The 23303-nt window shown below is 42.1% G+C and overlaps 1 protein-coding gene across 2 annotated transcripts in view; it reads right to left on the bottom strand.

The window, feature by feature from the left end:
* The window catches only part of LOC123992477 (cell adhesion molecule 2-like), a 563359-nt gene extending 541394 nt beyond the window's left edge, over positions 1 to 21965 (bottom strand). For both annotated transcript variants that reach the window (XM_046293642.1, XM_046293641.1), the window contains exon 1: positions 21598 to 21965. In XM_046293642.1, coding sequence (XP_046149598.1) covers positions 21598 to 21658 — 61 coding nt within the window. In that variant the 5' untranslated portion in view covers positions 21659 to 21965. The remainder of the gene's footprint in view (positions 1 to 21597) is intronic.
* Positions 21966 to 23303: the final 1338 nt, after the last annotated feature.

The raw sequence follows: 23303 nt of genomic DNA on the forward strand, positions 1-23303 counted from the left end.
CTATAGTAGTGCACTATATAGGGAATAGGGCTCTGGTCTAATGTAGTACCACTATATAGGGAACAGGGCTCTGGTCTAAAGTAGTACCACTATATAGGGAATAGGGCTCTGGTCTATAGTAGTACCACTATATAGGGAATAGGGCTCTGGTCTATAGTAGTACCACTATATAGGGAATAGGGCTCTGGTCTAAAGTAGTGCACTATATAGGGAATAGGGCTCTGGTCTAATGTAGTGCACTATATAGGGAATAGGGCTCTGGTCTAATGTAGTGCACTATATAGGGAATAGGGCTCTGGTCTAAAGTAGTGCACTATATAGGGAATAGGGCTCTGGTCTAAAGTAGTGCACTATATAGGGAATAGGGCTCTGGTCTAAAGTAGTGCACTATATAGAGAATAGGGCTCTGGTCTAAAGTAGTGCACTATATAGGGAATAGGGCTTTGGTCTAAAGTAGTGCACTATATAGGGAATAGGGCTCTGGTCTAATGTAGTGCACTATATAGGGAATAGGGCTCTGGTCTATAGTAGTACCACTATATAGGGAATAGGGCTCTGGTCTAAAGTAGTGCACTATATAGGGAATAGGGCTCTGGTCTAAAGTAGTGCACTATATAGGGAATAGGGCTCTGGTCTAAAGTAGTGCACTATATAGGGAATAGGGTTCTGGTCTAAAGTAGTGCACTATATAGGGAATAGGGCTCTGGTCTATAGTAGTACCACTATATAGGGAATAGGGCTCAGGTCTAAAGTAGTGCACTATATAGGGAATAGGGCTCTGGTCTATAGTAGTACCACTATATAGGGAATAGGGCTCTGGTCTAAAGTAGTGCACTACATAGGGAATAGGGCTTTGGTCTAAAGTAGTGCACTATATAGGGAATAGGGTTCTGGTCTAAAGTGGTGCACTATATAGGGAATAGGGTTCTGGTCTAAAGTAGTGCACTATATAGGGAATAGGGTTCTGGTCTAAAGTGGTGCACTATATAGGGAATAGGGCTCAGGTCTAAAGTTGTGCACTACAAAGGGAATAGGGCTCTGGTCTAAAGTAGTGCACTATATAGGGAATAGGGTTATGGTCTAAAGTATTGCACTATATAGGGAATAGGGCTCTGGTCTAAAGTAGTGCACTTCATAGGGAATAGGGCTCTGGTCTAAAGTAGTGCCACTATATAGGGAATAGGGCTCTGGTCTAAAGTAGTGCACTTCATAGGGAATAGGGTTCTGGTCTATAGTAGTGCACTATATAGGGAATAGGGCTCTGGTCTAATGTAGTACCACTATATAGGGAATAGGGCTCTGGTCTAAAGTAGTACCACTATATAGGGAATAGGGCTCTGGTCTAAAGTAGTGCACTATATAGGGAATAGGGCTCTGGTCTATAGTAGTGCACTATATAGGGAATAGGGCTCTGGTCTAAAGTAGTGCACTATATAGGGAATAGGGCTCTGGTCTAAAGTAGTGCACTATATAGGGAATAGGGCTCTGGTCTAAAGTAGTGCACTATATAGAGAATAGGGCTCTGGTCTAAAGTAGTGCACTATATAGGGAATAGGGCTCTGGTCTAAAGTAGTGCACTATATAGGGAATAGGGTTCTGGTCTAAAGTAATGCACTATATAGGGAATAGGGCTCTGGTCTAAAGTAGTGCACTATATAGGGAATAGGGCTCTGGTCTAAAGTAGTGCACTATATAGGGAATAGGGCTCTGGTCTAAAGTAGTGCACTATATAGGGAATAGGGTTCTGGTCTAAAGTAGTGCACTATATAGGGAATAGGGCTCTGGTCTAAAGTAGTGCACTATATAGGGAATAGGGCTCTGGTCTAAAGTAGTGCACTATATAGGGAATAGGGCTCTGGTCTAAAGTAGTGCACTATATAGGACATAGGGTTCTGGTCTAAAGTAGTGCACTATATAGGGAATAGGGCTCTGGTCTAAAGTAGTGCACTATATAGGGAATAGGGTTCTGGTCTAATGTAGTGCACTATATAGGGAATAGGGCTCTGGTCTAAAGTAGTGCACTATATAGGGCTCTGGTCTAAAGTAGTGCACTATATAGGGAATAGGGCTCTGGTCTAAAGTAGTGCACTATATAGGGAATAGGGCTCTGGTCTAAAGTAGTGCACTATATAGGGAATAGGGTTCTGGTCTAAAGTAGTACCACTATATAGGGAATAGGGTTCAGGTCTAAAGTAGTGCACTATATAGGGAATAGGGCTCTGGTCTAAAGTAGTGCACTATATAGGGAATAGGGCTCTGGTCTAAAGTAGTGCACTATATAGGGAATAGGGCTCTGGTCTAAAGTAGTGCACTATATAGAGAATAGGGCTCTGGTCTAAAGTAGTGCACTATATAGGGAATAGGGCTCTGGTCTAAAGTAGTGCACTATATAGGAATAGGGTTCTGGTCTAAAGTAGGGAATAGGGCTCTATAGTAGGGGAATAGGGCTCTGGTCTAAAGTAGTGCACTATATAGGGAATAGGGCTCTGGTCTAAAGTAGTGCACTATATAGGGAATAGGGCTCTGGTCTAAAGTAGTGCACTATATAGGGAATAGGGCTCTGGTCTAAAGTAGTGCACTATATAGGGAATAGGGCTCTGGTCTAAAGTAGTGCACTATATAGGGAATAGGGCTCTGGTCTAAAGTAGTGCACTATATAGGAATATGGCTCTGGTCTAATGTAGTGCACTATATAGGGAATAGGGCTCTGGTCTAAAGTAGTGCACTATATAGGGAATAGGGCTCTGGTCTAAAGTAGTGCACTATATAGGGAATAGGGCTCTGGTCTAAAGTAGTGCACTATATAGGGAATAGGGCTCTGGTCTAAAGTAGTGCCACTATATAGGGAATAGGGCTCTGGTCTAAAGTAGTACCACTATATAGGGAATAGGGCTCTGGTCTAAAGTAGTGCACTATATAGGGAATAGGGCTCTGGTCTAAAGTAGTGCACTATATAGGGAATAGGCCTCTGGTCTAAAGTAGTGCACTATATAGGGAATAGGGCTCTGGTCTAAAGTAGTGCACTATATAGGGAATAGGGTTCTGGTCTAAAGTAGTGCACTATATAGGGAATAGGGCTCTGGTCTAAAGTAGTGCACTATATAGGGAATAGGGCTCTGGTCTAAAGTAGTGCACTATATAGGGAATAGGGCTCTGGTCTAAAGTAGTGCACTATATAGGGAATAGGGTTCTGGTCTAAAGTAGTGCACTATATAGGGAATAGGGCTCTGGTCTAAAGTAGTGCACTATATAGGGAATAGGGCTCTGGTCTAAAGTAGTGCACTATATAGGAATAGGGCTCTGGTCTAAAGTAGTGCACTATATAGGACATAGTGTTCTGGTCTAAAGTAGTGCACTATATAGGGAATAGGGCTCTGGTCTAAAGTAGTGCACTATATAGGGAATAGGGTTCTGGTCTAATGTAGTGCACTATATAGGGAATAGGTCTCTGGTCTAAAGTAGTGCACTATATAGGGCTCTGGTCTAAAGTAGTGCACTATATAGGGAATAGGGCTCTGGTCTAAAGTAGTGCACTATATAGGGAATAGGGCTCTGGTCTAAAGTAGTGCACTATATAGGGAATAGGGTTCTGGTCTAAAGTAGTACCACTATATAGGGAATAGGGTTCAGGTCTAAAGTAGTGCACTATATAGGGAATAGGGCTCTGGTCTAAAGTAGTGCACTATATAGGGAATAGGGCTCTGGTCTAAAGTAGTGCACTATATAGGGAATAGGGCTCTGGTCTAAAGTAGTGCACTATATAGAGAATAGGGCTCTGGTCTAAAGTAGTGCACTATATAGGGAATAGGGCTCTGGTCTAAAGTAGTGCACTATATAGGGAATAGGGTTCTGGTCTAAAGTAGTGCACTATATAGGGAATAGGGCTCTGGTCTAAAGTAGTGCACTATATAGGGAATAGGGCTCTGGTCTAAAGTAGTGCACTATATAGGGAATAGGGCTCTGGTCTAAAGTAGTGCACTATATAGGGAATAGGGCTCTGGTCTAAAGTAGTGCACTATATAGGGAATAGGGCTCTGGTCTAAAGTAGTGCACTATATAGGGAATAGGGCTCTGGTCTAAAGTAGTGCACTATATAGGGAATAGGGCTCTGGTCTAATGTAGTGCACTATATAGGGAATAGGGCTCTGGTCTAAAGTAGTGCACTATATAGGGAATAGGGCTCTGGTCTAAAGTAGTGCACTATATAGGGAATAGGGCTCTGGTCTAAAGTAGTGCACTATATAGGGAATAGGGCTCTGGTCTAAAGTAGTGCCACTATATAGGGAATAGGGCTCTGGTCTAAAGTAGTACCACTATATAGGGAATAGGGCTCTGGTCTAAAGTAGTGCACTATATAGGGAATAGGGCTCTGGTCTAAAGTAGTGCACTATATAGGGAATAGGGCTCTGGTCTAAAGTAGTACCACTATATAGGGAATAGGGCTCTGGTCTAAAGTAGTGCACTATATAGGGAATAGGGCTCTGGTCTATAGTAGTGCACTATATAGGGAATAGGGCTCTGGTCTAAAGTAGTGCATTATATAGGGAATAGGGCTCTGGTCTAAAGTAGTGCACTATATAGGGAATAGGGCTCTGGTCTAATGTAGTGCACTATATAGGGAATAGGGCTCTGGTCTAAAGTAGTGCACTATATAGGGAATAGGGCACTGGTCTAAAGTAGTGCCACTATATAGGGAATAGGGCTCTGGTCTAAAGTAGTGCCACTATATAGGGAATAGGGCTCTGGTCTAAAGTAGTGCACTATATAGGGAATAGGGTTCCATAGGGCTCTGGTCTAAAGTAGTGCACTATATAGGGAATAGGGTGACCTTTGGGACGTATAAAGGTGTTCTGACAGTATTCTAGTCCTTTCTCATAAAATATTTCATTCGACCAGTTATCATAATCTAGCCAGTCATATTTGTTATACTGTATAAATCATGCCCGAACCTTTGAATTGGCCACAGGTTCACTACAATCAAGTTTTAGTGACATTTCAATGATGATCAAAGGGGTGTGAATACGTAAGTACATTCGGTTATTTCTGTATTTCATTTTCAATAAATTTGCACACAACAAAAAATCTATAGAACATGTTTTCACTTTTGTCATTATGGGGAATAGGGAGATGAGTGTGTAGATGAGTGAGAGAAATACAAATATTTAATCCATTTTGAATTCAGGCTGCAACAACAACAACAACAACAACAACAACAACAACAACAAGATGAGGAATAAGGCACGGGGTAGTAATATTTTCTGCAGGCTCTGAATGTTTCTGAATATATAGAGACTTTTCCCCAGATCCTTACGGGGATGCAGACAGAGATCAAATTCTTGTCCGCCCTGAGAACCTGATAGCTGTTTCACAAAACTATAACTGTACGATGCTCAGGAAATAACATTATGAAACGTTAGAAGAGGAATTGATGGCTGAGACGATAATGCAGAAAGTAACTAAAGTATCGGTGTCTGCTTCCTAAATTGCATACTATTCCCTATATCGTGCACTACTTTTGACCAGCCTTGGTGCCACTTGGGAAACAGAAAAAGGGGAGATTAGCCGAGCCGTAATAATAATGAGGAACCCAGAACGAAGCATCAGAGAGTTTGTTTCAAGTGAACAGCCACGTCAATGTGTTTCCCTGTGGGGAAGACATCAACTTACGGTTTACCCTCTGAGCCCGTTCAACAAATACAACACATCGTCCATACACAGCACCATCAAAAACCAGTCCATACACAGCACCATCAAAAACCAGTCAGCAATACACAGCACCATCAAAAACCAGTCAGCAATACACAGCACCATCAAAAACCAGTCAGCAATACACAGCACCATCAAAAACCAGTCAGCAATACACAGCACCATCAAAAACCAGTCAGCAATACACAGCACCATCAAAAACCAGTCAGCAATACACAGCACCAACGAAAACCAGTCAGCAATACACAGCACCATCAAAAACCAGTCAGCAATACACAGCACCATCAAAAACCAGTCAGGAATACACAGCACCATCAAAAACGAGTCAGCAATACACAGCACCATCAAAAACCAGTCAGCAATACAGAGCACCATCAAAAACCAGTCAGCAATACACAGCACCAACGAAAACCAGTCAGCAATACACAGCACCATCAAAAACCAGTCAGGAAAATACAGCACCATCAAAAACCAGTCAGCAATACACAGCACCATCAAAAACCAGTCAGAAAAACACAGCACCATCAAAAACCAGTTAGGAATACACAGCACCATCAAAAACCAGTCAGGAAAACACAGCACCATCAAAAACCAGTCAGCACTACACAGCACCATCAAAAACCAGTCAGCAATACACAGCACCATCAAAAACCAGTCAGGAAAATACAGCACCATCAAAAACCAGTCAGCCATACACAGCACCATCAAAAACCAGTCAGGAAAATACAGCACCATCAAAAACCAGTCAGGAAAATACACAGCACCATCAAAAACCAGTCAGCAATACACAGCACCATCAGAAACCAGTCAGGAAAATACAGCACCATCGAAAACCAGTCAGGAACACAATGCCCCTTTTAAATTAAACATCTCTGCAAAATGATTGATGACAGCTTCAAAAGACACTCTAGCGTGCCAACACCGATGTGTCCCAAATGGACCCTATTCCCTATGAAGTGTACTACTTTTGGCCAGGGCCCATTCTGCACTGGTCAAAAATAGTGCCATATATCCAGTAGGACATAGCTTGTCATTTGGGACACATCCAGAGACCCTAACCCACAATGGTTATCAATAATAACAGTAAGCAGTAACTGTCTCCTTGTCATGAGAAGATTACGGATCGTCAGACTACATTGCAGATTCTCAATGAAGAGAGTCAATAATATCACAGTAGAATGCAGGGGGGCTCATGTAGGGCATGTCTTGTTCAAGTATTTGGCCTTGTTCAGATCAAATTGAGTCAAGTACTGGCCTTGTTCAAGTACTGGCCTTGTTCAAGTACTAGCTTTGTTCAAGTACTGGCCTTGTTCAAGTACTAGCTTTGTTCAAGTACTAGCTTTGTTCAAGTACTGGCCTTGTTCAAGTACTAGCTTTGTTCAAGTACTGGCCTTGTTCAAGTACTGGCCTTGTTCAAGTACTAGCTTTGTTCAAGTACTAGCTTTGTTCAAGTACTGGCCTTGTTCAAGTACTAGCTTTGTTCAAGTACTGGCCTTGTTCAAGTACTAGCTTTGTTCAAGTACTGGCCTTGTTCAAGTACTGGCCTTGTTCAAGTACTAGCTTTGTTCAAGTACTGGCCTTGTTCAAGTACTAGCTTTGTTCAAGTACTGGCCTTGTTCAAGTACTAGCTTTGTTCAAGTACTGGCCTTGTTCAAGTACTAGCTTTGTTCAAGTACTGGCCTTGTTCAAGTACTAGCTTTGTTCAAGTACTGGCCTTGTTCAAGTACTAGCTTTGTTCAAGTACTGGCCTTGTTCAAGTACTAGCTTTGTTCAAGTATTGGCTTGGCAAGTACTTGTTCAAGTACTAGCTTTGTTCAAGTACTGGCCTTGTTCAAGTACTAGCTTTGTTCAAGTACTGGCCTTGTTCAAGTACTAGCTTTGTTCAAGTATTGGCCTTGTTCAAATCAAATTGTATCAAGTACTGGCCTTGTTCAAGTACTAGCTTTGTTCAAGTACTGGCCTTGTTCAAGTACTAGCTTTGTTCAAGTATTGGCCTTGTTCAAATCAAATTGAATCAAGTACTGGCCTTGTTCAAGTATTTTGTTCAAGTACTGGCCTTGTTCAAGTACTAGCTTTGTTCAAGTACTGGCCTTGTTCAAGTATTTGGACTTGTTCAACTCAAATCAAGTAATAATAATATATAATATATGGCATTTAGCAGAGGCTTTTATTCAAAGCGACTTACAGTCATGTGTGCATACATTCTACGTATGGGTGGTCCCGGGGATCGAACCCACTACCCTGGCGTTACAAGCGCCATGCTCTACCAACTGAGCTACAGAAGTACCGGCCTTGTTCAAATATTTGGCCTTTGTCAAATCAAATCAAGTATCGGCCTTGTAAGGAATAATCAACGAGGGTCTCTATCCGCTCTATGTAACATAATGAACAACGTGGAAGCGGAGTGGAACTAACCTTCCAGGCATTTGCATTATTTTCCAGAGAACGCAGAGCCCCTCGTTGATTATGCCCTTTTCTATATACCATGGCTATAATTTAACACAATTGGCCGCTAAAAATGTGTTCATTTGCAGGTAGAAATGTTCGACATCCACTGAGGTAGGTAGCACGCTTACTAGATCGCTACCGTAGTTGCCTTGGTAACAAAACCAACAGACTTCCAAGTTTAGCTAACGAAACCATCAGTCCTAGCTTGCTCTTATGAACATCTAATTCCACAATGCCAATAATGTTTTCAATTGGACTTTTGCTTTCAAAAGTGGCTCAAACATAGAACATGTAAGAATGAACTATAGCCATCCAGGATGAGGGGTGCTGTCTCATCCAGGATGAGGGGTGCTGTCTCCGTGTAGACTAACATCCAGGATGAGGAGGGCTGTCTCCATGTAGACTAACATCCAGGATGAGGAGGGCTGTCTCCATGTAGACTAACATCCAGGATGAGGGGTGCTGTCATCCAGGATGAGGAGGGCTGTGTCCATGTAGACTAACATCCAGGATGAGGAGGGCTGTCTCCATGTAGACTAACATCCAGGATGAGGAGGGCTGTCTCCATGTAGACTAACATCCAGGATGAGGAGGGCTGTCTCCATGTAGACTAACATCCAGGATGAGGGGTGCTGTCTCCATGTAGACTAACATCCAGGATGAGGAGGGCTGTGTCCATGTCTCCATGTAGACTAACATCCAGGATGGATGAGGGCTGTCTCCATGTAGACTAACATCCAGGATGAGGAGGGTCTGTCCAGGATGAGGGGGCTGTCTCCATGTAGACTAACATCCAGGATGAGGAGGGCTGTCTCCATGTAGACTAACATCCAGGATGAGGGGGCTGTCTCCATGTCTCCAGGATGAGGAGGGCTGAGGAGGGCTGTCTCCATGTAGACTAACATCCAGGATGAGGAGGGCTGTCTCCGTAGACTAACATCCAGGATGAGGAGGGCTAACATCCAGGATGAGGGCAGACAGACAGACAGACAGACGAACAGACAGACAGACAGACAGACAGACAGACAGACAGACAGACAGACAGACAGGCAGGCAGGCAGGCAGGCAGGCAGGCAGACAGACAGACAGACAGACAGACAGACAGACAGACAGACAGACAGACAGACAGGCAGGCAGGCAGGCAGGCAGACAGACAGACAGACAGACAGACAGACAGACAGACAGACAGACAGACAGACAGACATTGATATGCGGTGGTATACACTGTGTGTTTCTCTCTCTCTCTGTGTGTGTGTGTGTGTGTGTGTGTGTGTGTGTGTGTGTGTGTGTGTGTGTGTGTGTGTGTGTGTGTGTGTGTGTGTGTGTGTGTGTGTGTGTGTGTGTGTGTGTGTGTGTGTGTGTGTGTGTGTGTGTGTGTGTGTGCCAGAATGCCGCTATTGGCGAAGACATTATCGTCTTCACTGGTAAGGCGAGGCATCAGGTTCTACCAACACAATACAACCAACTAGCACACTGGTAGGTTCTACCAACACAATACAACCAACTAGCACACTGGTAGGTTCTACCAACACAATACAACCAACTAGCACACTGGTAGGTTCTACCAACACAATACAACCAACTAGCACACTGGTAGGTTCTACCAACACAATACAACCAACTAGCACACTGGTAGGTTCTACCAACACAATACAACCAACTAGCACACTGGTAGGTTCTACCAACACAATACAACCAACTAGCACACTGGTAGGTTCTACCAACACAATACAACCAACTAGCACACTGGTAGGTTCTACCAACACAATACAACCAACTAGCACACTGGTAGGTTCTACCAACACAATACAACCAACTAGCACACTGGTAGGTTCTACCAACACAATACAACCAACTAGCACACTGGTAGGTTCTACCAACACAATACAACCAACTAGCACACTGGTAGGTTCTACCAACACAATACAACCAACTAGCACACTGGTAGGTTCTACCAACACAATACAACCAACTAGCACACTGGTAGGTTCTACCAACACAATACAACCAACTAGCACACTGGTAGGTTCTACCAGCACAATACAACCAACTAGCACACTGGTAGGTTCTACCAACACAATACAACCAACTAGCACACTGGTAGGTTCTACCAACACAATACAACCAACTAGCACACTGGTAGGTTCTACCAACACAATACAACCAACTAGCACACTGGTAGGTTCTACCAACACAATACAACCAACTAGCACACTGGTAGGTTCTACCAACACAATACAACCAACTAGCACACTGGTAGGTTCTACCAACACAATACAACCAACTAGCACACTGGTAGGTTCTACCAACACAATACAACCAACTAGCACACTGGTAGGTTCTACCAACACAATACAACCAACTAGCACACTGGTAGGTTCTACCAGCACAATACAACCAACTAGCACACTGGTAGGTTCTACCAACACAATACAACCAACTAGCACACTGGTAGGTTCTACCAACACAATACAACCAACTAGCACACTGGTAGGTTCTACCAACACAATACAACCAACTAGCACACTGGTAGGTTCTACCAACACAATACAACCAACTAGCACACTGGTAGGTTCTACCAACACAATACAACCAACTAGCACACTGGTAGGTTCTACCAACACAATACAACCAACTAGCACACTGGTAGGTTCTACCAACACAATACAACCAACTAGCACACTGGTAGCCTGCAAACCATGATCTGTTTTGAATCTTACACGAGTCAAGTGTTACACATGTTGTTGATGGTTGTTGTTGTACAAGGACTTATACTGTACATCAGTAGGTCCCACTACAGCTGGTCTATGGTAGAGAGTACAGTAGACTAAATGGATACAGATACTGTTACTGCTCAACCTGGCCAACCAGGAAGGTCACAAACAACAGGGCGGACCACGAGCACGTACAAACTCCTCACACACAGTTAAAAGACACATTACATACATACATACCAGTTAAAGTCGGAAGTTTACATACACCTTAGCCAAATACATTTATACTCAGTTTTTCATAATTCCTGACATTTAAAGTAAAAAAATCCCTGTCTTAGGTCAGTTAGGATCACCACTTTATTTTAAGAATGTGAAATGTCAGAATAATAGTAGAGAGAATGATTTATTTCAGCTTTTATTTCTTTCAACACATTCCCAGTGGGTCAGAAGTTTACATACACTCAATTAGTATTGGGTAGCATTGCCTTTAAATTGTTTAACTTGGGTCAAATGTTTCTGGTAGCCTTCCACAAGCTTCCCACAATAAGTTGGGTGAATTTTGGCCCATTCCTCCTGACAGAGCTGGTGTAACTGAGTCAGGTTTGTAGGCCTCCTTGCTGCTCACAAACACTTTTTTCAGTTCTGCCCACAAATGTTTTATAAGATTGAGGTCAGGGCTTTGTGATGGCCACTCCAATACCTTGACTTTGTTGTCCTTAAGCCATTTTGCCACAACTTTGAAAGTATGCTTGGGGTAATTGTCCATTTGGAAGACCCATTTGTGACCAAGCTTAACTTCCTGACTGATGTCTTGAGATGTTGCTTCAAAATATGCTTCAAAATATCAACATAATTTTCCTACCTCATGATGCCATCTATTTTGTGAAGTGCACCAGTCCCTCCTGCAGCAAAGCACCCCCACAACATGATGCTGTCACCCCCGTGCTTCATGGTTGGGATGGTGTTCTTCAGCTTGCAAGCATCACCCTTTCTCCTCCATACATAACGATGCTCATTATGGCCAAACAGTTCTATTTTTGTTTCATCAGACCAGAGGACATTTCTTCCAAAAGTACGATCTTTGTCCCCATGTGCAGTTGCAAACCGTAGTCTGGCTTTTTTATGGCGGTTTTGGAGCAGTTGCTTCTTCCTTGCTGAGCGGCTTTTCAGGTTATGTTGATATAGGACTCGTTTTACTGTGGATATTGATACTTTTGTACCTGTTTCCTCCAGCATCTTCACAAGGTCCTTTGCTGTTGTTCTGGGATTGATTTGCACTTTTCACACCAAAGTACGTTAATCTCTAGGAGACAGAACGCGTCCCCTTCCTGAGCGGGATGACGGCTGCGTGAGCCCATGATGTTTATACTTGCATACTATTGTTTGTACATATGAACGTGGTACCTTCAGGCGTTTGGAAACTGCTCCCAAGGATGAACCAGACTTGTGGAGGTCAAAAAAAAAAAAATCTGGGGTCTTGGCCGATTTTTTTTGATTTTCCCATGATGTCAAGCAAAGAGGCACTGAGTTTGAAGGTAGGCCTTGAAATACATCCACAGGTACACCTCCTATTGACTTGTGTCATGAACAAAGTAGATGTCCTAACCGACTTGCCAAAACTAAAGTTTGTTAACAAGAAATGTGTGGAGTGGTTGAAAAACTAGTTTTAATGACCCCAACCTAAGTGTATCTAAACTAGTTTTAATGACTCCAACCTAAGTGTATGTAAACTAGTTTTAATGACTCCAACCTAAGTAAGTGTATGTAAACTAGTTTTAATGACTCCAACCTAAGTAAGTGTATGTAAACTAGTTTTAATGACTCCAACCTAAGTAAGTGTATGTAAACTAGTTTTAATGACTCCAACCTAAGTGTATGTAAACTAGTTTTAATGACTCCAACCTAAGTGTATGTAAACTAGTTTTAATGACTCCAACCTAAGTAGATGTAAACTAGTTTTAATGACTCCAACCTAAGTGGATGTAAACTAGTTTTAATGACTCCAACCTAAGTGGATGTAAACTAGTTTTAATGACTCCAACCTAAGTGTATGTAAACTAGTTTTAATGACTCCAACCTAAGTGTATGTAAACTAGTTTTAATGACTCCAACCTAAGTGTATGTAAACTAGTTTTAATGACTCCAACCTAAGTGTATGTAAACTAGTTTTAATGACTCCAACCTAAGTGTGTGTAAACTAGTTTTAATGACTCCAACCTAAGTGTGTGTAAACTAGTTTTAATGACTCCAACCTAAGTGTATGTAAACTAGTTTTAATGACTCCAACCTAAGTAAGTGTATGTAAACTAGTTTTAATAACTCCAACCTAAGTGTATGTAAACTAGTTTTAATGACTCCAACCTAAGTGTATGTAAACTAGTTTTAATGACTCCAACCTAAGTGTATGTAAACTAGTTTTAATGACTCCAACCTAAGTGTATGTAAACTAGTTTTAATGACTCCAACCTAAGTGTATAAAAACTAGTTTTAATCAAATCAAATCAAATCAAATCAAATTTATTTATATAGCCCTTCGTACATCAGCTGATATCTCAAAGTGCTGTACAGAAACCCAGCCTAAAACCTCAAACAGCAAACAATGCAGGTGTAAAAGCACGGTGGCTAGGAAAAACTCCCTAGAAAGGCCAAAACCTAGGAAGAAACCTAGAGAGGAACCGGGCTATGTGGGGTGGCCAATCCTCTTCTGGCTGTGCCGGGTAGAGATTATAACAGAACATGACCAAGATGTTCAAATGTTCATAAATGACCAGCATGGTCAAATAATAATAAGGCAGAACAGTTGAAACTGGAGCAGCAGCACAGTCAGGTGGACTGGGGACAGCAAGGAGCCATCATGTCAGGTAGTCCTGGGGCACGTTTTAATGACTCCAACCTCAGTGTATGTAAACTAGTTTTAATGACTCCAACCTAAGTGTGTGTAAACTAGTTTTAATGACTCCAACCTAAGTGTATGTAAACTAGTTTTAATGACTCCAACCTAAGTGTATGTAAACTAGTTTTAATGACTCCAACCTAAGTGTATGTAAACTAGTTTTAATGACTCCAACCTAAGTGGATGTAAACTAGTTTTAATGACTCCAACCTAAGTGTATGTAAACTAGATTTAATGACTCCAACCTAAGTGTATGTAAACTTCCGACTTCAACTGTAGCTAGACATGTCCGCCTCGGCCACCTGATAGCTAATGAGGTGAGGCCGACAGTAAGACACCAGCAATGTATATTGTCAGAAGAGGCTGGTGTCATGTTGATGATATCTATTGTATACCAAATATATGTTGTTGTGGAGGAGGCTGGAGGGAGGTCTGAGGGGTGGGGGTGAGTTTGTGTGTCTGGGGGGTTGTGCATTTGGGGGAGTTGTGTGTTTGGGGGGGTTTGTGTGACTGGGTAGGTTGTGTGTCTGGGGGATCTGGGGGGTTGTGTGTCTGGGGGTAGTGCATCTGGGGGAGTTGTGTGTTTGGGGGGTTGTGTGACTGGGTAGGTTGTGTGTCTGGGGGGATCTGGGGGGGTTGTGTGTCTGGGGGGTTGTGCATCTGGAGGAGTTGTGTGTTTGGGGGGTTGTGTGACTGGGTAGGTTGTGTGTCTGGGGGATCTGGGGGGGTTGTGTGTCTGGGTAGGTTGTGTGTCTGGGGGGATCTGGGGGTTGTGTATCTGGGGGAGTTGTGTGTCTTGGTAGGTTGTGTGTCTGGGGGCGATCTGGGGGGTTTGTGTCTGGGGGGGATCTGGGGGGGTTGTGTGTTCCTGTCTACCATACCTCCCTGTCTGCCTTCCTTCAGGTTCTCTCTATCTGTAACAGTATACCAGCGAGGCTCAGTTCAGTCGCTGTCTCCGCAGCCCACAAGAGACACAACCATGTATTCCCCTCAGTTCCCCACCACCCCCCCTCGTCTCCCCTCGTCTCCCATCGTCTCCCCTCGTCTCCCTCCAGCCTCACCTTAAAGCACTGTGACGTTTTGGGGTTCACTTTCCCCTGGGCCCAATTTGTATTTATCTCAAGGTTTTCAGAGAAGAAACCCACATACTGACTGGAATAATGTATAATACAAAAAGGAGTTTCAAAATCAAAGTCTATCTAAATGTTTGACAGAGTTATATTGGGAGAGGAGAAAGTCTATCTAAATGTTGGACAGAGTTATATTGGGAGAGGAGAAAGTCTATCTAAATGTTTGACAGAGTTATATTGGGAGAGGAGAAAGTCTATCTAAATGTTGGACAGAGTTATATTGGGAGAGGAGAAAGTCTATCTAAATGTTGGACAGAGTTATATTGGGAGAGGAGAAAGTCTATCTAAATGTTGGACAGAGTTATATTGGGAGAGGAGAAAGTCTATCTAAATGTTGGACAGAGTTATATTGGGAGAGGAGAAAGTCTATCTAAATGTTGGACAGAGTTATATTGGGAGAGGAGAAAGTCTATCTAAATGTTGGACAGAGTTATTTTGGGAGAGGAGAAAGTCTATCTAAATGTTGGACAGGGTTATATTGGGAGAGGAGAAAGTCTATCTAAATGTTGGACAGAGTTATATTGGGAGAGGAGAAAGTCTATCTAAATGTTGGACAGGGTTATATTGGGAGAGGAGAAAGTATATCTAAATGTTGGACAGAGTTATATTGGGAGAGGAGAAAGTCTATCTAAATGTTGGACAGGGTTATATTGGGAGAGGAGAAAGTCTATCTAAATGTTGGACAGAGTTATATTGGGAGAGGAGAAAGTCTATCTAAATGTTGGACAGGGTTATATTGGGAGAGGAGAAAGTCTATCTAAATGTTGGACAGAGTTATATTGGGAGAGGAGAAAGTCTATCTAAATGTTGGACAGAGTTATATTGGGAGAGGAGAAAGTCTATCTAAATGTTGGACAGGGTTATATTGGGAGAGGAGAAAGTCTATCTAAATGTTGGACAGGGTTATATTGGGAGAGGAGAAAGTCTATCTAAATGTTGGACAGAGTTATATTGGGAGAGGAGAAAGTCTATCTAAATGTTGGACAGGGTTATATTGGGAGAGGAGAAAGTCTATCTAAATGTTGGACAGAGTTATATTGGGAGAGGAGAAAGTCTATCTAAATGTTGGACAGGGTTATATTGGGAGAGGAGAAAGTCTATCTAAATGTTGGACAGAGTTATATTGGGAGAGGAGAAAGTCTATCTAAATGTTGGACAGGGTTATATTGGGAGAGGAGAAAGTCTATCTAAATGTTGGACAGAGTTATATTGGGAGAGGAGAAAGTCTATCTAAATGTTGGACAGAGTTATATTGGGAGAGGAGAAAGAGGGGAAGTGACCTGGCTGATACGGTATAGACTTAACTCTGTTTGAGACTCAATGACTACAGCCGATGACACCCTTTCCTTGTATAGGGCCCTACTTTTAAACAGGACCCATAGGAGGTGACTAAACTGCTTGGAGTAACCCTGGAGTGTAAACTGTCACGGTCAAAACATATTGATGTAACAGTAGCTAAGATGAGGAGGAGTCTGTCCATAATAAAGCTCTGCACTACCTTCTTCACAACACTATCAACAAGGCAGGTCCTATAAGGCCCTAGTTTCTACCTTCTTAAGTGCCCTTGTTTGGGCGCAGTGCCCTTGTTTGGGTGTAGGGCCTGATCAGAGCCTGGAGGTACTGAGGTGCCGTTCCCCTCACAGCTCCGTAGGCAAGCACCATGGTCTTGTAGCGGATGCGAGCTTCAACTGGAAGCCAGTGGAGAGAACGGAGGAGCGGGGTGACGTGAGAGAACTTGGGAAGGTTGAACACCAGACGGGCTGCGGCGTTCTGGATGAGTTGAAGGGGTTTAATGGCACAGGCAGGTCCTACAGGCCCTAGTTTCTACTTTCTTAACAGCACTATCAACAAGGCAGGTGCTATAAGGCCCTAGTTTCTACCTTCTTAACAACACTATCAACAAGGCAGGTCCTAAAGGCCCTAGTTTCTACCTTCTTAACAACACTATCAACAAGGCAGGTCCTACAGGCCCTAGTTTCTACCTTCTTAACAACACTATCAACAAGGCAGGTCCTACAGGCCCTAGTTTCTACCTTCTTAACAACACTATCAACAAGGCAGGTCCTATAAGGCCCTAGTTTCTACCTTCCTAACAACACTATCAACAAGGCAGATCCTACAGGCCCTAGTTTCTACCTTCTTAACAACACTATCAACAAGACAGGTCCTAAAGGCACTAGTTTCGTTGCACCTGGACTACTGTTCAGTCCTGTGGTCTGGTGCCACGAAGAGGGACTTTACAATATGCTCAGAACAGAGCAGCACAGCTGGCCCTTGGATGTACACAGAGAGCTAACATTAATAATATGCATGTCAATCTCTCCTGGCTGAAAGTGGAGGAGAGATTGACTTCATCACTACCTGTTTTTGTAAGAGGTGTTGGCATGCTGAATGCACCGAGGTGTCTGTTTAAACTACTAGCACACAGCTCAGACACCCCATGCATACTCCACACGACATGCCACCAGAGGTCTGTCTAAACTACTAGCACACAGCTCAGACACCCCATGCATACTCCACACGACATGCCACCAGAGGTCTGTCTAAACTACTAGCACACAGCTCAGACACCCCATGCATACTCCACACGACATGCCACCAGAGGTCTGTCTAAACTACTAGCACACAGCTCAGACACCCCATGCATACTCCACACGACATGCCACCAGAGGTCTGTCTAAACTACTAGCACACAGCTCAGACACCCCATGCATACTCCACACGACATGCCACCAGAGGTCTGTCTAAACTACTAGCACACAGCTCAGACACCCCATGCATACTCCACACGACATGCCACCAGAGGTCTGTCTAAACTACTAGCACACAGCTCAGACACCCATGCATACTCCACACGACATGCCACCAGAGGTCTCTTCACAATCCTTTAATCCAGAACAGAATATGGGTGGTGCAGAGAGTACTATACGGAGCCATGACTACACAGAACTCTATTCCACATCAGGTAACCAATGTACGCAGTAGAATCAGACATAAAAATACACCTTATGGAACAGCGGGGACTGTGAAGAGACACACACACACAGGTACATGGATGTTGTACTGACAGGGGGCTCAGAATGTACTGGAGAGGCATGTTGGCAGATAGGGAGATGGTATGGATGGACCAATACAGCCGGTCTGTTTAGAACTAAGTTTAGTAATGGAGCACAGAAAGAGTCTTGGAGGGGTTAATTAATCTATACACTGCTGAGGTATTTTCTACCGATGACAGTCAGTGTCTGCACTGCCAAATGGGCTCTGGTAGTGCACTAGATAAAGAATAGGGCACATCATTCTCGACGTCAGCCTTCGACGTCAGCCTTCGACGTCAGCCTTCGACGTCAGCCTTCGACATCAGCCTCGACATCAGCCTCGACATCAGCCTCGACATCAGCCTTCGACATCAGCCTCGACATCAGCCTCGACGTCAGCCTTCGACGTCAGCCTTCGACGTCAGCCTTCGACGTCAGCCTTCGACATCAGCCTCGACATCAGCCTCGACATCAGCCTCGACATCAGCCTCGACATCAGCCTCGACGTCAGCCTTCGACGTCAGCCTTCGACGTCAGCCTCGACGTCAGCCTCGACGTCAGCCTCGACATCAGCCTCGACGTCAGCCTCGACGTCAGCCTCGACATCAGCCTCGACGTCAGCCTCGACATCAGCCTCGACATCATCCTCGACATCATTCTCAAATAGTTCATTATAAAACTTTGCTAGTTCAGAAGACTACTAAACTACTAAACTACCAAACTACCGAACTACTGAAGGTCTAGGTAGAAAAGTCATGGCAAGAATAGAATAGCATAGGAAATATAGAACAGAATATAATAGAACAGAATAGAATATATTACAATAGAACAGAATGGAACAGAATATAATATATTACAGTAGAACAGAATGGAATAGAATAGAATAGAATAGAATAGAATATATTTCAATAGAACAGAATCGAACAGAATAGAATATATTACAGTAGAACAGAATGGAATAGAATAGAATAGAACAGAATACAATATATTACAATAGAACAGAATGGAATAGAATAGAATAGAACAAAATGGAATATATTACAGTAGAATAGAATAGAATAGAACAGAATAGAATATATTACAATAGAACAGAATGGAATAGAATAGAATAGAATATATTACAGAACAGAATGGAATAGAATAGAATAGAATATATTACAATAGAACAGAATGGAATAGAATAGAATAGAACAGAATAGAATATATTACAATAGAACAGAATGGAACAGAATAGAATAGAACAGAATATAATATATTACAATAGAATAGAATAGAACAGAATAGAATATATTACAATAGAACAGAATGGAATAGAATAGAACAGAATAGAATATATTACAATAGAACAGAATGGAATAGAATAGAATAGAACAGAATAGAATATATTACAATAGAACAGAATGGAATAGAATATAATAGAATATAGCTTATTATATTCTGTTCCATTATATTATATTGCAATATATTATATTATATTCTGATATATTCTAATAATAGAACATAATATAATAGACTAGAATACAATTGAATAAAATATAATAGAATGTAATACAATAGAATAGAACAGAATAGAATAAAACCAAATAGAATAGAGCATAATAGAATATAATATAATATAATATAATAGAGCATAATATAATCGAATAGAGCATAATAGAAGAGAAGAGAACAGAATAGAATAGAACAGAATAGAACATAATAGAACATAATACAATAGAATTGAACAGAATAGAACACAATAGAGCATAATCAAATATAATTGAACAGAATAGAATAGAATAGCATAGAATAGAGCATAATAGAATATAATAGAATATAGCATAATAGAACAGAATAGAACTGAATAGAATAGAATAGCATAGAATAGAGCACAATATAATATAATAGAATAGAGCATAATAGAAGAGAAGAGAACAGAATAGAATAGAACAGAATAGAACACAATAGAACAGAATAGAATAGAGCATAATAGAAGAGAAGAGAACAGAATAGAATAGAACAGAATAGAACACAATAGAACAGAATAGAATAGAGCATAATAGAATAGAATAGAGCATAATAGAATAGAAGAGAATAGAATAGAGCATAATAGAATAGAATATAAAATAATAGAATAGAAGAGAATAGAATAGAGCATAATAGAATAGAATATAAAATAATAGAATAGAAGAGAACAGAACAGAATTGAAAATAATAGAATAAAGATATTGAAGTCGGGCTGTCAGGGATGAGTGACTGTGTAGGAGTTATTTCCTTAACTAGATAGGTATACAACAAGTCCATGCGATACCCACCCCTGTAATGACAGTCACAGGGTGACTCATGGTAGCCTGCTGGGCGTGTACCCTATACACTGCAGGGCTTAGACTATAGCCTATACACTAAACGACATCAGAGAGCCTCGGGAAAAAAGAGGACTTGTTCATTCCATCGGCGTCACCCCACGCGCAGTGGCACAGCACAGGGCGGTGGCTGCGGGACGGGCGTGCTGCGTGGGGAGTTGGGGAATTTATGTGACTAAAATACGATACTGCCTGCTACTTCATCCATCCATTGTTTCTCTCCTATCTGAAGTTACAGTGAGTAGGCTACATTATGAATGTGGACAGAAATGCCGCAATAAAAGGAATAGCTAATTACTGAATATTACATTTGTAAATATGAACAGTGGCATTTAGTCATGTAATTTAGGCTACCAATTAACGCAGCTCCAAATGTGGCTGAAATAAAATATTTATTTCAGTTAAGATAGGCTATAATATACCAGCATAGTTTAAACTGTTACCGATAACCTCCACCTGTGTTTGAAAAATAACTCCTCAGATCAGAGGATTAAAACGCGTATATTCCAGTCAAACAAGACCCCAAGATATAGCCAACCTGCTGCCCCACCGCCCCGCAGCACAAAATATACATCTATATAATGAACATCTCACATTTAGTTCGCCAGCTTGTGAGCCTACTGTACCATAGAATAGCATAATTCATGTGTTCAGACATAGATGAAAATCACGTCTAATAGTGTCTCATTTGTCATTCGTATCAAATTCAATCTATTAATAATATATCAGTATGTTATAACAATATGATACGCTAATTGAGTGTATTAAATATCTATAACCGAATTTGATGTACACAAAATAGGTTACAACCCAATGTCTTTACATTGACCTTAACACACCCCATAACCTGTTCAGTAGCCTACTGTGTGCTACACGTTGAAATCTAGCTGTTCCTTGCCGTGCACGCAAAAGACATGGGATGCCATCCAAGTTGGTGTATCGTAACTTATGCCCACCACCACCACCACCACCGCCACCACCACCACCACCACCATCGTATCACGAAGATCATTCCGTGATGAAGAATACAGGTATTCGCATTTTTCCGCAGAACTTTACTACTGCGCTCTACCATCACCATGTTCCCTCACCATCGACAGCGCAATCCTACGTCCCAAAACACTCCAGCGACAAAAACTGACCCCTTCTCAAAACAGAAATGACATATCTGCATGACTTCGACACACTTGAGCAAGACGTGAGGGAGACTATTACTCTTACACCTCATGAAGTATCTTCACCACGCCCGGGTTTAGATGTAGACTACAGAGCTATAGGATAACCTAGGCTACTAAAGATATGTATGTTTCCAGCGCTTAGCCAGCCTACCTTTCGAGGCGATTCCACAGAAGCTATACAGGAGGAACACCAAGTGCCGTTGGAGAATCATATTCTGAACGCTTCCTTCAGCAGCAAACTATGCTGGCCTCGCGTTGTCTTCTGTTTTCGGCTGGAGAAGCTCTCGGGTTTATCCAGGTGCGCTTGCAGTCTGAAACCTGAGAAGAATCTCGTAGGCTCCTTAGTCTACGTAGGGACGGAACTCAGTTCTGCTGTCAATGCAAAGTAAGTCAACTCCCTTTGTACTCGGGCAGATCCTCGGGCTGTAGCAGTAGCCTATTGCCGTTAGTTAGAGTGTGCCTTTACACGGTACCACCGGGACTGTAGAGAGAGAGAGAGAGAACGAGAGATGCTTCTCTCCTCGCGCAGAGAAAGTGCAGCTTATTACCTTTCCGTCGAGATGCAGAACGAGCGAGTGCGCAGAGTCCCGCCCACGCCTCTCTAACTGATAAAGACGCTTCACCAATGGCAAACACCCAGACATTACTCTAGGGAGCTCCGGCAGCACGGTCAAATTCTCACAATCATTACCCGGGGCTGTTTCTAATGTGTGGTGTATGCCTGTTTTAGACTCTACACATTTTGAAATATTATACAGTTATTCGGTTCGGTTAGTATAATGTACAGTGAGTGCCTCGCTGGTTCAGCACGAGGTGGTGCTGAATGGACAACGACCAAACAGCTCGTCTTTATCTTGATTGTAATGTGTTAGGACTGTTAGAGGCTCTATGATGTTCTCTATAATGTAATAATATAATAATATATGCCATTTAGCAGACGCTTTTATCCAAAGCGACTTACAGTCATGTGTGCATACATTCTACGTAACATTCTACAGTTATTCTGTTCAGTTAGTAGTATAGGCTACAGTCCCTGGCAGGTTTAGTTAGTACACTGTTAAAATTAAGTGCTTTGTAAAAAAAAATATATATATATAAACCTAGTGGCAACTGATTATACGCCAACGCAAAAGGAGACGAAAGAATAACTTGACTGGAGTATTGAAAGACATCATCCTGAGATGTTTTGAAACGCGACATCGTGTGTTGTAACACCAGTTAATCATGTGTTGTGTAACACCTTGCCAGGGACTGGGAGACCTGCCTCAAAAAGGTTCAAAACACTCATTTGGTGTTTCGTGTTCTGTTTAGTACCGAATTAGATAAGCTTTCTCTCTCTCTCTCTATAGCTTCCAAACACTATGATAGTGTTTCACCTCCTGTCTAGTGAAGAATTAGATCAGCTTTCTCTCTCTCTCTCTATAGCTTCCAAACACTATCCTCTAGTGAAGAATTAGATAAAACACTATGATAGTGTTTCACCTCCTGTCTAGTGAAGAATTAGATCAGCTTTCTCAAAACACTATGATAGTGTTTCACCTCCTGTCTAGTGAAGAATTAGATCAGCTTTCTCTCTCTCTCTCTATAGCTTCCAAACACTATGATGGTTTTTCACCTCCTGTCTAGTGAAGAATTAGATCAGCTTTCTCTCTCTCTCTCTATAGCTTCCAAACACTATGATGTGTTTTTCACTCCTGTCTATGAAGCTTCTCAAAACACTATGATGGTTTTTCACCTCCTGTCTAGTGAAGAATTAGATCAGCTTTCTCTCTCTCTCTCTATAGCTTCCAAACACTATGATAGTGTTTCACCTCCTGTCTAGTGAAGAATTAGATCAGCTTTCTCTCTCTCTCTCTA

The sequence above is a fragment of the Oncorhynchus gorbuscha genome, linkage group LG13 (genome assembly GCF_021184085.1).
Source record: "Oncorhynchus gorbuscha isolate QuinsamMale2020 ecotype Even-year linkage group LG13, OgorEven_v1.0, whole genome shotgun sequence".
NCBI classification, from domain to species: domain Eukaryota; kingdom Metazoa; phylum Chordata; class Actinopteri; order Salmoniformes; family Salmonidae; genus Oncorhynchus; species Oncorhynchus gorbuscha.